Source organism: Paramormyrops kingsleyae, chromosome 10 (genome assembly GCF_048594095.1).
Source record: "Paramormyrops kingsleyae isolate MSU_618 chromosome 10, PKINGS_0.4, whole genome shotgun sequence".
NCBI classification, from domain to species: domain Eukaryota; kingdom Metazoa; phylum Chordata; class Actinopteri; order Osteoglossiformes; family Mormyridae; genus Paramormyrops; species Paramormyrops kingsleyae.
The window spans coordinates 22,880,058-22,895,067 of NC_132806.1; the positions used below are offsets into that span (position 1 = coordinate 22,880,058).

Below are 15,010 nucleotides of genomic sequence, written 5' to 3' on the forward strand. Positions count from 1 at the left end.
TACTTTTGGCCATGGGAGTTTTACCTACACAAAAATGTTCTGAGGGCAGATGGAGAAATGATCGGTTCAGAGAGATAACCAATCAGATTGTAGGAGAGGAAGCAGGACATTTTTGTTTAAGTAGAACTCCCACCAGTAAGACCTTTGCACAGCACTGAAAATATATCACTCCACACAGGTCCAAATGAAGGCCCAGTCTGAAAGGCCGAACCGAGGTCTTCTGTGTACCTCAGTGGTACGGAAAATGATCCTGTAGTTGTACTGGGCACCACTTGATCCTTCCTTCTCCTCTCTCCTGAAGCTGATGGCCACCGGGCCCAGCCGCTCATCCACGCCAAAGAAATTCTGATGATCTGAGCGGTTAGGGATATGAGCAGGTCAGAGCGAGATGAGGGGTCCTTATGGAAACAAAACCTCTGCCTCAACCCAAGAGACAGGAGGATCCTCACTCGGGAATACAGTGTGTAGTGTAATGGATTGCAAGATTAAAAAGATCAAAAATGACTCAACTGAGACTGGCAGCTGTAATTAAATTAAGCCAGTGACTCATTAGCAATTCCCTCTAAATTAAATGCAGCAGAGCTTGCTAGATTGAGGACAGATATATTGTTTAACTATAAATAATACGCAAATCACCAAATAGGCACAGAAACTGCTTTCCTCTTAGTCCTAATTAAACGCTAATAAATCACCACGTCGGAAACATGCCTGTGTAGGAGACGAGAACATGGGCTACATCTGAAGTGTTAAAACAGCATCAGTGTAAAGCCACAACAAGTATGACCCGGAGATGAGTCAAAGTGGAAATAAAGCGCTCGCCACATCTGTGATGATGACTCTACGCCACAGACGGTGAGGTGCTCTTTACTGTGTGTCATGTGACCCGGGCTCCGAACTCACCCTTCATGTAGAAGTACTTGCGGTAGTAGTGCGCCCCCAGGTCTGCGTGCTCAATGAAGTAGCTGGTCTTGGGCTGCTGTTGAATGTGGCTCTCGCGGGGCTCCTCCAGGATGGACACGGCGTCGTTGGGGGTCTGCAGGCTCAGCCACGGCGCCCCCGCGCCGAGCACTCGCCCCAGCCCCGGCCGTTCCTCGCCCCCCGTCTCGTTGCGGAAGTGAGGGCAGCTGAGCAGCATGTCATTGTTGTTGCCGTCTCCCTCGTCCAGGGGCAGCGGCATCTCCCTCTGGCCTTCGGGGTCCTCCGCCGTCCCCCCATCGCCGCCGACCCCCCCCACCAGCTGGGACGCTGCCCCCGAGGTGGAGGGCTGGACATGGGATGCCGCCGAGGCCCCTGAGGTGATGTTCTTCTTGCGGCCAATGCTGTCGCGGCTTGACACCGCCTCCGTCAGGTCAAAGAGGATGCTTTGCACGTCGTAGTGCGCAAAGTTGTGCACCCATGTGGCCCCGGGCAGGCAGTCGGCGGGGCAGGCCCGCGGCGCCAGCGTGGGGCTCCACTTACCCTTCTTGTTCTGTGCATCTTGCTTTGGCACCTTGGCCTGCTTCAGCGGCTCCCCGTCTGGCACATCGAGAGCACGAGAGAAGCCATCAGGTTCTATGTCGGTTCCTTGCAAGCCCAGCAAGACGAGGGGGTCTTTGAAGCGGAGTGCGGCGGGGCTCTGGGCCATCTGCTCCTCGCTGTCCTCCGTGCGGGCACATGACCGCCGCTCCAGGGAAGAGAGACTGCCATAATCCCGGTGAAGGAGTGAGCTGAGATTATCCTGCGACCCTAGGCTCCCCATCCCGGGTGCCTTTGCTCTCGCCCCATAGGCTGTCCCTGAGGCTTCCAGATCGCCCAGTATAACCTCACTGTTGCTCCTCTGCACGATGTGGCTGCGTCCGGCCGAGCGCAGACCAGGGCCAGCCTGGCTGGGGGGCGGGCTCTCACCAAGCATGACTTCCTCTTCCTCTCTCCGAGGGGGCCACTCAGGCTTGACCTGCGACCGCAGACATGGGTCTCGCCTGGGCTCGAAAGACATGGCTGTCAGTGCGGGCCGCGGGCTTTGCCGGCAGAACTTGCGGACAAATAGGTCGTCTGACTGCATGGTTGGGCTGTTCCAACTTTCCCCCTTGGCCCCTCAAACTGTACACTGCTTGGTTCCTCCTCTTCCTGATGGGATTCCCTCCCTGCCAAGAGTCTCAGGTGGAGCAGACAGGAATGGAGAGCCTAAAAACACAGTGATGCAGCAGGGAAGTCCCTCTGCATCTCCCTTAACAACGACGGTCCATTAGAAGCCCAAGTGCTTTTATACAGATCCTGGAAGGATGTTAGAACTTTAATTCCTGCTTTTTGCTCCTGCTAATGAGCAACCGTCAGACGGACGGACTATCGGACCCTTGTGAAAGCTTTGTCTTGTCGGGCCTTGGCTTCCATGAGCCTTTGGGAGACGGGACAGCCAGTTCAGACACTTGATTTCACTTTCTTCCCATCAGTCCGCTGGCAGACTCCCTGTGGTGCTTGTAGATGCTGATTGGCCGGTTCGGGATGCGGCGACTCCGGCTCATTCTTCACTGGTCGAGGCCCCTTGTGCGACAGCCTGGAGGCCTGACGTTACACTGGCACCTGCGTAGTGGAGGGAAAGAGCGCAGGGTATGAGTGAGAGAGCAACCAAGCTGGCACAGTGTCACCCTGGCGTACTCCGGGGTCTCCATATTGCATTTGCGCCTGTGCTTTTATACAGGACTTTGTTAGCTTTATTAAGCTCTTTCTCTCTACCCCTCTTCCAGAAATAGCCCACAGGCTGCAGCCGTACAGCCTGCCTCCACCCTATAGGACATTACAATGGCAAGGATGGGGGAGGGGGGTTTCCTGTGCTAAAAAGCAAGCCGTGCACTGACAAGGCTGAAGAGCACCACACTGATACAATAACATGAAAACTCACCATCTCTCTCTCTCTCTCTCTCTCTCTCTCTCAGCTAATCACAGTAGTTGGGAGCCTTGCATCCAGACACAGAGTTTTTTAGCAAGAATATGGGGGCAGCACACACCACCCAGACGACTGCATTTAACGTGCTGGTAAAAGTCGCAATGCATGGAGAAGACAACAAATCTAAAACCAGAGCGAGGTACACACTCATCAAGTCTCCATGTGAAATATACCTATCGACCTAACCAACATGGACTTTCAATACCCAGAATGCATCTGAAAACGTGCACACAAGTGCAAACAGAAATGCACGCACACACACGCACACACACACACACACATTCTATGGCCAAAACATTAATCCCAACATGACAACCTTAACCCATACCCAGCCCTAACCTTAACCATAAGTAACCAAATGAAATACAAGTGTTTTGGCTTCGAAAAAATGGTCCCCACAATGTCAAAATAACAGTTTTTTTTCACATTTTGGGCACATTTGGTCCCCACAATGTAATGCATACCTGGACCACACACACACACAAACAAAACACTATATGTATTGATACACCCCTCAGTACAACAACAGCATGTCACCTGATACAAGGGTTCCTGGATTTTAGTACAAGAGTGTTCCTGGCCAGGGTGAGGTGCTGTGAGGACCGTACTTAATGAAATGGACGACCCTTCAGAAAATAAGCCTTATCTTACTGAGCGAAACACCATTTATGAGTGTGATGCAGCTGTGTGATGGTATTTAATGTGTATTCAATACAATTCACTGTCATTGTACTTTATACAATAAAACAGTGCTGACTCACAGAAAATTATAACACCAAAACTCTCAGGAAAGGTGAATTAGTCTTTAAGTATCCTAAACAGAGAAAATTCCAAATGACATGACTAGCCACAGGAGTGTTTATCAATAAAAAATACTTAATTAAATAATCAATTATACTTAAAAATTGAAGCAAATTGTCTATCTGTATCCACACAGTTGCATACCGCCAAAATGTCCTTGAAGTTACATCATACAACCGTTATTACAGGAAGGGGGGGGGGGGTCACAAAAGGAGATTAAGTAATTCGGGGTTGCCAGATCTTCCTTCTATTCGGGATACAGCGCAACTGTTGTAATATACTGAACACCATCTACATCCATAATCTAAAATATAGGCCTATGTATATGCGCAATGCTTTCCTACTGTGCAACTACAGCTTATGTCTGTTTAAAATAAACAAATATCACACTTAAACCACATCATCAACAACATTAAAACGTGCAGAGTGTCACACTATATAAACTCAACCGAAGTTTCTTTACCGTTTCCGGCATTGCCAGAGGTAGAGAAGTGTGCGTCTTTCAGTCTGCTTCCGTTCTTCATTTTGCATCCTTTCGTTTACAAAAAAAAACGCGAATTGACGTCAGTCACAGCCCAGGTCGGAAATCACAGCGTCTGCTTCGTCTCACGATGCGAAACCCCGTTTCTGCATGGCCGTCGCAGACAGTCAGGCAGCAGCAGGAGCAGGTGCGGCGGCGTGGCGCTCCTCTCGCTCGCCGCCTATGCGCTGTCAAACCGTCTGTTACTGACATATACGCGCGACAGTCCCTAGGGGAAGTGTCGCCTCGTGTGGGGGAAAGGGGGGCCGTTTAATTGCGCAAAGGTCGCAAATCTGTTCCTGTTTGGGAATTCGTTTATCTTTAAATTATTATTGTGCTCATTGTTATCGGGAGACAACAAGAAGTTTAACGCATTCGAATAACAACTTTCTATTGTTCTCACTGTCTATCTGCTGATTTGAAAAATCGGGAAGTATTTTATCTACTAAAATACCGTTTTATCAGTCGGGTTTCACCCACGATTGTTCTTCATGTAACAAAATCTTCGAGATGTCACTGAAATGGCTAAGTGACCGAAATATGAACCAAACAAGGATCTGGTTTTTTTTTTTTGGATTTGGCAACCTGAAAGCAACAGCTAGAGAAAGGTTACAGGATCATATGTCAGTAGTTTTCACTCGGACATCAAGCCAGCTTGTTAACACACCACGAACTACTTCGTTTTTACACGTAAAAACCTCTGGCAGAGTGTCAGAGAGTCTACCCCTGGGATGGTAACAATACACCCATATTGTATTTCACATACTCTGACAGAACTTCAAGTTTAATATTACATCCAAATTTATGCAGAATCTTTTATCTATTTTCCTATGGTCTGGTAGTCCCTCATGGATAACGTGACATAATTAACTATAGGAGCACTTTAACCCACACAAACGATAAGCAAGGCTACTCTAAGATGGATGAACATAGCAAGCATGACACTCTTTTACATCATGGTAACAGAAATATTACACCCTACAAAATAAACAGGATGAGTGTCATAGTCTTCATGACGTGTAATAGGCCTATGTGTTACAACGCTGCACTGGGAAGTGGTTATGGAAAATGCATGCAGGGATGGATGTCAAATTTATATTGGGTCTGACAGTGATATTTGTAATATAACTTTTTTTTTCATTAATCATATTAGTCGAATAATTTGGAAAACACTGCTTGCGAAAATGTCACGAAGCAAATAGACATTGTGTGGACTGATTGATCACAGGGCTGTTTGAGAAGGTTAAATCACTATATACACCAAACAGAAAAAGGACTTAAGTCTTCATGGTCTGTTATTTTTTTTAGATATAGTTACTCACATTTCATAGCAGGCATTGCTGTTTACTCTCGGTATTGCATAACATACTTGCCAACTACTAAGGGACAAAACTCCACTCATTTGTACTCAAAGATTCTAGACTGGGGCTCAGCAGACTCCATGGGAACAGTCAGAAAGGACATATTTGTGTCTAGCTTCTAGTTGTTTCATACCACACATTTTAGCAAAATTCCATGAATCACTGCTGGCAGAACAAGGCTCCATTATGATCAGTGATGTCATGGATGAGGGCTGTGGGGTGAACTTGTGGGAAGGGAACTGGAATTACCATTAGAAATTGCGGGTTGGTACTTGTACACTCGTACTCAGGAGGAACACACTTAACCTCAGCTCCTCTCGTGTTATTTACGCATTAAACTGAACATAATGACATGTACAAAATGAAGTATCATCACATGACACAGCGGACTGTCCAAAATAGACTACCTGTTTTCTCTTTTGTGCTCCACCCGCAAACAAAGCCTACGCTAAAGTTTAGAGACATAAATGTTCAGTTTACTGCAATAAATTAGCAGCTTGGTAAAGACTCACAACAAAGTTTTTTATCCACGTTTTTGCCAGAGAAATTTGGAAGGTATATGTTCAAAACTATATTTCACTTCGCAACTAAGTAATCTTGACATTTTTGGTTATTTTAGAGGCCCTGTGGATTCCCTGTATGCTACTCTTACAGGGATCTAGAAACTTCTGCCATTTGAACCTCATTTGCATATGGCTGACAATAAAGATCACAAGAACAAAGAACCTTTGCTGCCATAATCCTCTGAAATTCCTGCTGTGGCTGAGCAGATCACTAGCCTATCCTCTTCCTTATCTCACACTGGGACACAAGGGGGGGGCGGGGGGGCAGTGTGGCGCCTGTTTGGTGGTGGGAGAGGACTCCGGTCTGGAGGCATAGCTGAGGGAGAAAACTCACCCCTAGTAGTGGCTATCTGCTAAAAAAAACCGTCATAGTGTCTCCCATCCATGACAAAAGAAGCTAAGGAGACATTAAAATGTGCAACACCAGCCATTATGGTTTACGTCCCTCCACTGTTACAAATTGGAACTGTGTGCTGTCTGTTTATCATCTTGTCTATTATTGTTTGTATTGTATTGTTTTTGATTCTGTTACTGCACTTTGTAGTGAAGTATGTTGGGGTAAATCCTCCCAACTGCCTTGTGCAGCTGCACAAATCATACGAAGTTTACATCTCTGCTCTATTTATTATCTCTGCACTGTTTATTTACTGCCTGTTTGCACCTTGCATGCCCTGTTACTATGATGTTATGTAGTAACTGTATGTTACTATATGTTGCACCGGGGCCATGGAGAAACATTGTTTCATCACACTTTTTGCATGTATGAAGCTGCTGATGACAATAAATAACCTTGAAAATCAACTCCAGGATGAACAATTAGGTCATTAGAAAAACAAAATAAATAATTGCTTCTCTAAAAACTGGCCGTAGTGTATCTGTGTATGGACACTGTCCTTCCTGGGACAGGCACTGGGCTGCAACCCAAACCTGCACTGCATAAGACAGTGTTTCCCAACCCGGTCCTCGGGGACACACAGACGGTCCACGCTTTTGCTCCCTCCCAGCTCCCCGCCAAAATGCACACATTTTTGCTCCCCCCACTGTTTGAGGATCCCCAAGAACTGGGTTGGGAAACACTGGCAAAAGAAGTTATAAAAGATGAATGGATGTATGGAGGGGAGAGAGTACTATAAGCCAGTGGTTCCCTTGGTCATTAAGTAACGACCAAAATTTTCAAAATATTTTTTTTTAACAAAAATCAGAAGTGCAATAGTACTACATAGAACATAGTGCAGTAACAGCAGCACAATGCCTTCATGCACTGTTAAAAAACAACAAAAAAGTCAGACATTATAACAAATGTTCAAAATAATTTCTCGTGACCCACCAATTGAGAAACAGTGCTGTAAGCCACATAAATAAGGATACTGTAAGACTGTCCTATGCAGTGAGGCTCAAAAACGCCACTTTAATGCCATTTCACACACAGCGTGAGAATAAATGTAAGCCAGAAGTGCTGTGACGTGCCCCGTATGCAGGCTGGCAGCCTGACTCACCTCCAGACCGTCCACCAACATGGCCAGTGCCCTTCAGGACCCAAGGAGAGAAGCATGCTTCAGGCATGGACACTGAGAGACCCGCGTTGCCAATCCAGAGCCACGTATTTGTCTCCCGTGCAAGTGTTCCATTTTGGTGATGAAAATGCTGCTTTTTCTCTTGCCCTCTTCTATCACAGGATTACTGGAGGATTATGCGGGAATCGTGCCAAAAGATTAGACCACTTTCCAGGGCCGTGAACAGATTGAGAACATTAGGGGCGACCGTTCGATGGCGCCGATTGCCGGCACCTGCATCCTGCCACGCAGGAAACCGGCCCAGTTTTCCGCTAAATGCAACCGCATGCACATGTGTGACTTACTGTGTCTCTATGCCAGTGAGTACTCCTATAAAATGCCCTTCAGTCCTGACAAAACAGACCGGCGGAGGCAAGCTGATAGTCTGTCACTATCGTCCCACCAAAGATATAAACAGACTGTGTAGGTCTTCTGAAAGTTTTCCAAATAGTTTCCCCCAAAGCACGTAGACATCTGACAGATGGCAGAGGGCTGGATTGGGCCTGCGAGGAACAGCGTCCATCTTGTTAACACTCATTTCACATGCAAGTCCAGATCTTTCCCGTATCGCTACTCCTCCACTGAGGCGCACAGGGCCACTGAAACATGCTGATGTCACTACGGCGCTGCCCTGTGAGAAAACAGCCTTATCTCTGCTGAAACACAAGCACAGAGATACACGTGCACATCTGCTCCCATGGGAGGGTGCACACGCACACACAGTCACACCCCGAGATGCATTACAAACACATTGGTCAAATTTTTTAAAAACATACCACTTTTTATTTGTATTATATCTACGTCTACATATTGGCTTATGGGAGTTTCACAGAAAAATGTCCTGAGGGCAGAATTAAAAGTGACAGAGAGATAACCAATCAGATTGTAGAGGAGGCGGGACCAAGCAACTAGAGGAAGTAGGACTAACCAATCAGGTGTCTCGGTTCCATTGCTTGGACCTACCTCCTCTAAAATCAAATTGGAATCATTTTTCATTCTGCCCTAAGAAAATTTTTGTGTAAGTAAAACTCCCACGAGTAATATATTGACATATGTTTGGTAAGTGGCAGTTTACACCAAATCACCAAAAAAAGTACGTAATCTAAAAAATGCATTAACTGAACTGATCTAGACTTTTAAAAAGATTGTGTTACATAATTATGGGGGCTTACTGGATGCTTATAGCCAGCGTCATTGTATTTGCATCCATTAAAACAACCAGTCTGCTCTAAGGGGAACAAATGTCCTGTATCAGCTTCTGTGTATCCTCTACTAATGTCTATGCTATCCACTCATAGCCTCCCCGGTAACAACTGGTTCCTGTGCTGAGGGAAGTGATGTCACACCCATCCTGACCTTGCAGCCTTGGAGGATGCAGGCCGTCATATCCCTCCTCCCCCACACCCCCAGCCCGCAGGGTCGCTCCTCTTTTCCTTCCTTTCCTCCTCCAGCTTTCCCCTACTCTGATGCTGGCATGTGTGTTTGTTTGCGAGTGTCGATAATGGAGAGGCTGAGATGACAGAGGATGAGGGAGCCAGACTTTCAGGATGCTGCCCTTAATGTAATAGCAAAATTTCATTATTTATTTTTATTTTCTAATTAGCTTGATTCATTAAATGTTTTTTTCTTACGTAATATCAAGGGAAACTGATATTGTCTGTGAACTTTACATTATTATATATTACATTATTAAAATTTAAAAATTATTATTGTAAACATTATTTTCAATTGGCGCAGTCAGTTTTGCGTATTACCAAGATAATGAGTGCATGATGCACGGTCAACAGTTACTGCTCAGCATGATACCTTAGTCACCCGTGATGACCTTGTGACCTTTTGCTATTGTTACTTACGTTCAAACAGAATCATAAAGCATACCTCAAAAAGAGAGTCCGCACAGGATGACTGGCCTGTTCCTGCTGTCACACAGGGAGGGTGTGCGGGCAGCGTGGGGAATAAGGGGGCGTGTTTGCCGGGCATGTGCGGATGTAAGGTTGAAAGATGCATCACCAGGCAGGAAATGCTTTAAGGAGAACAGTGTGTCCCCGCCGATTAACGAGGGCAGCAGAAAGACAGAGGAGGAAGCAAAACCGAGCTGAACCCAGCAGACACTGATTGAGCCATGGGGTTCCGACACATTTGTACAGAATCACGCCAAGCGTAAGCCCCCCCTCCTGTTTACTTTCAAAGTTTGCACAAAGTCAGTGTGCTTCTGCCAAGGCTGGCACTTTTCATCGTGACGTCTGTGAACCGTCACTCTATCACTTCCATGCCATTAATTCAGATACTCAACGATGCTGTGATTCTAACTGTGTTGTATGATGTTATACATAAAATAGCTGAATCACTTTAGAGCTCATAGCTTTAGCTTTGGTAAAATCACGATCGGAGAACTGTTTGCGAGCGTAAACCCTAGATAACACGTTGACTTGACCACCAGTAGTTATGACAGACACATATAAATGCAAATAATAATAGACAATTATAGGTAAAGAGCTAATAAGAGAACATCTCAGTCTACTGAAATCAGATAGGTTCGAATCATTAATATGAACATGTACATCCTCTCCAGCAAGTCAAAATGTGGTTATGCAAGTTATGTCAAAAGTACCCTATTATGCTCATTTTCAATGTTCACAATTTTCATTTTGGGATCTACTACATTCTAGAATTCTACGTGAATGACTGTCTGAAATGCTCTGTTAGAGCTTTAAGTCCCACCCCTGATGAGCCCAGTGTATTCTGATTGGCCAGCATGCCTGATTGGTCAGCTTGCCCTACATGTTCCTTCCCTGTTTTGCAGTCTGCAGACAGATACTTGCAGCTAAGTGGCCAACAAGGATTGTGTTATGAGATGACCTCACCATGTCACAGGCTGAAATTCCAACGAGGAGTTTCAGACAAATTAGAGAATAGTGAGAGTTACTCTCTTTGGCACAACATTCTCTCCATACTGCACAGGTTTGTCAAGCAGTCAAAAAACATGCAATTTGTGTAATTGGTCTCTAAATAGCCCACTGTGTGTGTGTATGTGGGTGTGTGTGTGTGTATATATATATATATAATGGCCTTTAGCCATCACTTAGCTTTGTAAGAGATACCTGAAACGTCCTTTGCCAAACTTGAGTTTGATTTCTCTTTATCCATAAACTAAATTAAAAATTAAACAAAAACAAACAATAAGTTTGTGAAATTAAACCGAGAAAGCAATGCCCCCCCCCCAATAATTTAGTACTTAACTTTCATTTACATAATGCCAAAAATGACTGCTTTTGTTTGTTGCCCCCCAACATGTGTTAACTTCTGCCTCAGCAGTGAGGAATTGTGTAGATGGATTTTCTATAAATGACAACACATTACCATCCCAAAGGGAGTCCTGGCAATAATATCTATTTTTGAAATAAGCTCTAAAGTAAGTGCTCAGGTATGTGATTATCTCCACAAAAACAAGTCAGGTAATATATTAAGCATGTAAAAATAGCACAAATATCAAGTTATGGCCAAGTAATTGTTTTATAAAGGGGATATGTAATGAAGTTGTGTCTTTTTATAACTGGTTTTGTTTTTAAACTCCAGTTCTCTGGTGTGTCTCCATGGTGAGGTACTTAGTTTTGAAAAATAATCATCTAAATGCTGCCCTTGGGGTGAAGCCTGATAAAGACAGAGAACAATGCAGACTTCCTCGTCAAGGAGCCGCAGCGGTTGATCCCCACAATCGTGGCGCCCACAAGATTGGGACTCCTGTGCTTTGCTCTTTTATTGTTTATTTCTTTCTTTACTTTGAAGGCCTTCTGACTCAGTGCTGCTTTACAGAGGCCCAGCAGATGAACAGACGTGCCTTTGAGGTATGGCAGCACATGCCACTTCCTGCATCAAAACATCTTATTGCACAAGGTCATCCTATTCCCACGGTGCCACTTAACGTGCGAGTCTGACTGAGGCGAAACAGTGAAATGTCACATATCGTATGCCGTTTGAAAAAATTTGCTAGCATGTATTTAAAAAAAAAAGAAAAAAAAAAGATTTTCTTCCATTTTTAAAGAGCCTATTCTGGAATGTTACCAAAATGCATAAGTGTAATCAGAGTGTTCTGTTTAAGTCTTAAGTATGAATGTTTTTTCATGATTTTCAAAAAGATTTTGCAACAGATATTTCTGACATTAAAAAGGTCCCTAGTTGAGTATATTGTTATTTGTACTGTTTCAGAGCATAGCAGAGGTGGGAATTTCAGTTTCAGGAAGTAGGTTCAGAGAGTACAAATCCAGACCAAGATTTTGTATCAGCCAACCAGTTGAGTACTTGGTAAATGTGATTCTTTATACTCAACTGATTGGTTGAAACAAGATTCTTGCCTGGATTTGTACTCTCTGAATGTAAACGTTCCACCTTTTGAGCACAGTAACACGGAAATTTGAATATATCCATCCAAAATATCTTTTCTCATTTTTAAATGAAGAACGGTCTTCACAGAAATGACTGCATATCTTATGAAGTTCTGGAATGTAAAAGCTATCAACTGTCTCAAGTTATCAATAACCAGACACGTGGAAATGTGAATAGACCACAACCCCATTAGCTCTTTACCTCCATTGATCACACATCATTACTAATAGCAATTTTATGTGAAATCGTTAGCATCATTTGTTGATTTCAAAAATAGAAAGACTATGGTTTCCTCCTGCAGGATAAAGACGTGCAATTAAAGGAAATGGTTTCTCTAAATTCTCCTGTAATTGTGTGTGTGTGTGTGTGTGCGTGCGTGTGTGTGTGTGTGCACCCTGTGACAGACTTGCATGTCCAGGGTCTTCTTCTGCTTTGTGTTTTATGTCGTCTAGGATAGGCTCTAGCCTCCCTGTAAGTGGTTTGAATATAGATGAATATAGATTGAAGATTATAAAGACACTACTATGGGCTGTAAAAATTTCCTATCAGAATGGCCAATGGCCCCGTTTAGTTTTGTATGTCTGTGTTTCAGTCATTGCCCTACCTTCCCAGAACACCACAAATTCAACACCAGTGTTTCTGGATATAAGGAACATCCACAAAACACATTATGGTTAGTTATATCGTCACTTTTCTTTCTTGCATACTTTTCACAAAGAATTAATACAAATTCCAGGCACAAAGGCCAATAGGACATGCTAATGACTTACTGTTGAAACATGGTTATAACCCAAAAAGATAATCTGCTTGACCAATATAGTTCACAGAATTTTATCTATACATGTTTGTGGTTGACAATTGAACATTAATTTATTATAGTAACTTACATCAACATTGATGTCACGGAATATTTCTCTGTTGGTGACCATTTTTTACATGAATGTTTCATAATAAAGTATTTCAATCTGACCATCCTTTCTGAACCAGATTTATATAACACCTAGCATACAAAAACTTTAAACTTTACAGTCTTTCCAAAAACTAAGATGCTACTTACGCGGTTAAAAATATTTCCCATTCTGCAGCTTGCCAGAATGCAGACAGTGAGAGCCAGGCATTTTATCTCCGCATTTATAAAGTTGTTAGCAGATGCCTTACTGTGTTACTGGTTCTTCAGAGAATGCTGAGCTTTACGCTCCAAACTCAAAGGAACAAGGTTATTCCTCAGTAAGGGTGAAGTGGGAGTATATTTCGAACTAGCTAGACATTTCTTTAAAGGGCGTTGTCTGGCGTCAGTCTCCTACAATACGGGGCCGTCAGTCCTGCTGCTGGTGTGGAGCAGAGGTATCTGTCATTCTGTGAGACTGAATCAATGTGCTCCTGCAATCTGAGTACCCAACAAACCCATATTATAGATTTTTTGAAAAAATGAGTTGCGATATATTCACGATAAATGCATTAGCTATGCTGGTGCTCAAACCAAGATTGAATTATTTTAGCACATGGTGAAGAAGAGAAGGTAACGTAGGACCAAATGAAAAATCGTAAAATAAAATCATTCATCTAGAAACTTGATACTCTAAACACTCATAGACCACCATATTTTGACATTATGAAAACAATTTCCATTTCTATGAGGCTGGAAAGCCATCTATCCACAGTAATACACCACATATTTGCTAAACAATAATAAAAAAGAAAACTAGCAAGAAGGGTGAAGATTGTGAATGGGGAATAGTCTGTGATTATTTATTCAGTAATGATACTGTAAGAGTATACAGCTCCTCATTCAATGAATGCAAATACATTTTTACGCACATTCTGCCTACAGTACAGAGCGTAAATATGCCAACTCGCTCTCTGCCTGTTTGTGAATGTGTGTGTATGAGGAGGATGGGTTGTAATTATATATTTCGTACACATTTCCTATACAAATTGCATGCTTTGGTTAAATCCTATAAAATGGTAAATAAAAAATGCCTTACAGCCCTGAATTTAGTGGTGGGGAAAATACTCCTTCTGCATCCCTATTAAGGTTGATTGTTTGTACCTCCTGAGTGCATCTGAATTGCTCTTCTGACTACAACATGCCTTTGCCGTTGGGCTTTTGGCACACGCTCATGATAGATTATGCCAACGTTCGCCAGTTACGGTTTTGCCTGCGTCTAACTGGCAGGATATCGAGTCGTGAGGAGAGAAAGCTGATTTATCAGAGATGAAATGACATGGAGCGAGCACTGCAGAAATGGGATGTGTGAGCAGTACCTCTACGAAGATTATAAAGGCCAGGTCGTGAAAGTGAGAAGGAAGTGCTCCCGTTTTGTGTTTTAGGCCAGGTTTCAGATTCGATGAAATGGGATCGAATCCCGTGGGCCTCCTCACGCACATATGCTGTGTACGGTCAGGGCCCCAAACATCTGAGAAGTGCCCGCTGTCGCAAGGGACTGTGGGTAGGGCCCCCGTTGTTACGTGCGTGTCCATGAGTGCTTGCTGCTGCGTGTATACTTGCGTGGGTATGCTTACGCGACTGTGAAAACGGTACAATCGGAGGCTCACGTGCTGCTCATGTCGGCTGCTTTGGCAAGGGCTGCACAGAAAGAGGAAGTGCGCTTGGCTGTCTTCTGTAGCATTGTCTGTGGTCCCAAGGAAGACCTCACTTCCTCTCTCCATGACTTAGATGCAGCATGTACCACAGGGGCTGTTTCAACAGCCGTTTTCTGGTTGTGCTTCCGTGTATTCAACTATTTTTTTTGTTGATTTTTTTTTCCAGGGTGTGCTTGAGTTTTAGACAGTTTTTTATTGTATCACAGGTAATTTTGACCCAGATTACACAGTACCAAAAACAACCACAACAAGGCAAGATGCACACATGATTTTTTTTTTCTCTATTTCGCTATTGAGATGGA

General features: G+C 43.9%; 1 protein-coding gene across 10 annotated transcripts in view; it reads right to left on the reverse strand.

The window, feature by feature from the left end:
- LOC111859828 (signal-induced proliferation-associated protein 1) overlaps window positions 1-15,010 on the reverse strand; it is a 40,847-nt gene that overhangs the window by 16,364 nt on the left and 9,473 nt on the right. For 7 of the 10 annotated variants that reach the window (XM_023842835.2, XM_023842836.2, XM_023842838.2 and 4 more), the window contains exons 2-3: window positions 901-2,559; window positions 229-353 (exon numbers count right to left, since the gene is read on the reverse strand). In XM_023842835.2, coding sequence (XP_023698603.2) covers window positions 229-353; window positions 901-2,041 — 1,266 coding nt within the window. In that variant the 5' untranslated portion in view covers window positions 2,042-2,559. Of the gene's footprint in view, window positions 1-228; window positions 354-900; window positions 2,560-4,187; window positions 4,459-7,664; window positions 8,348-15,010 lie in introns of those variants that run through there. The other 3 variants (XM_023842832.2, XM_023842833.2, XM_072717540.1) reach the window with 3 other exon arrangements.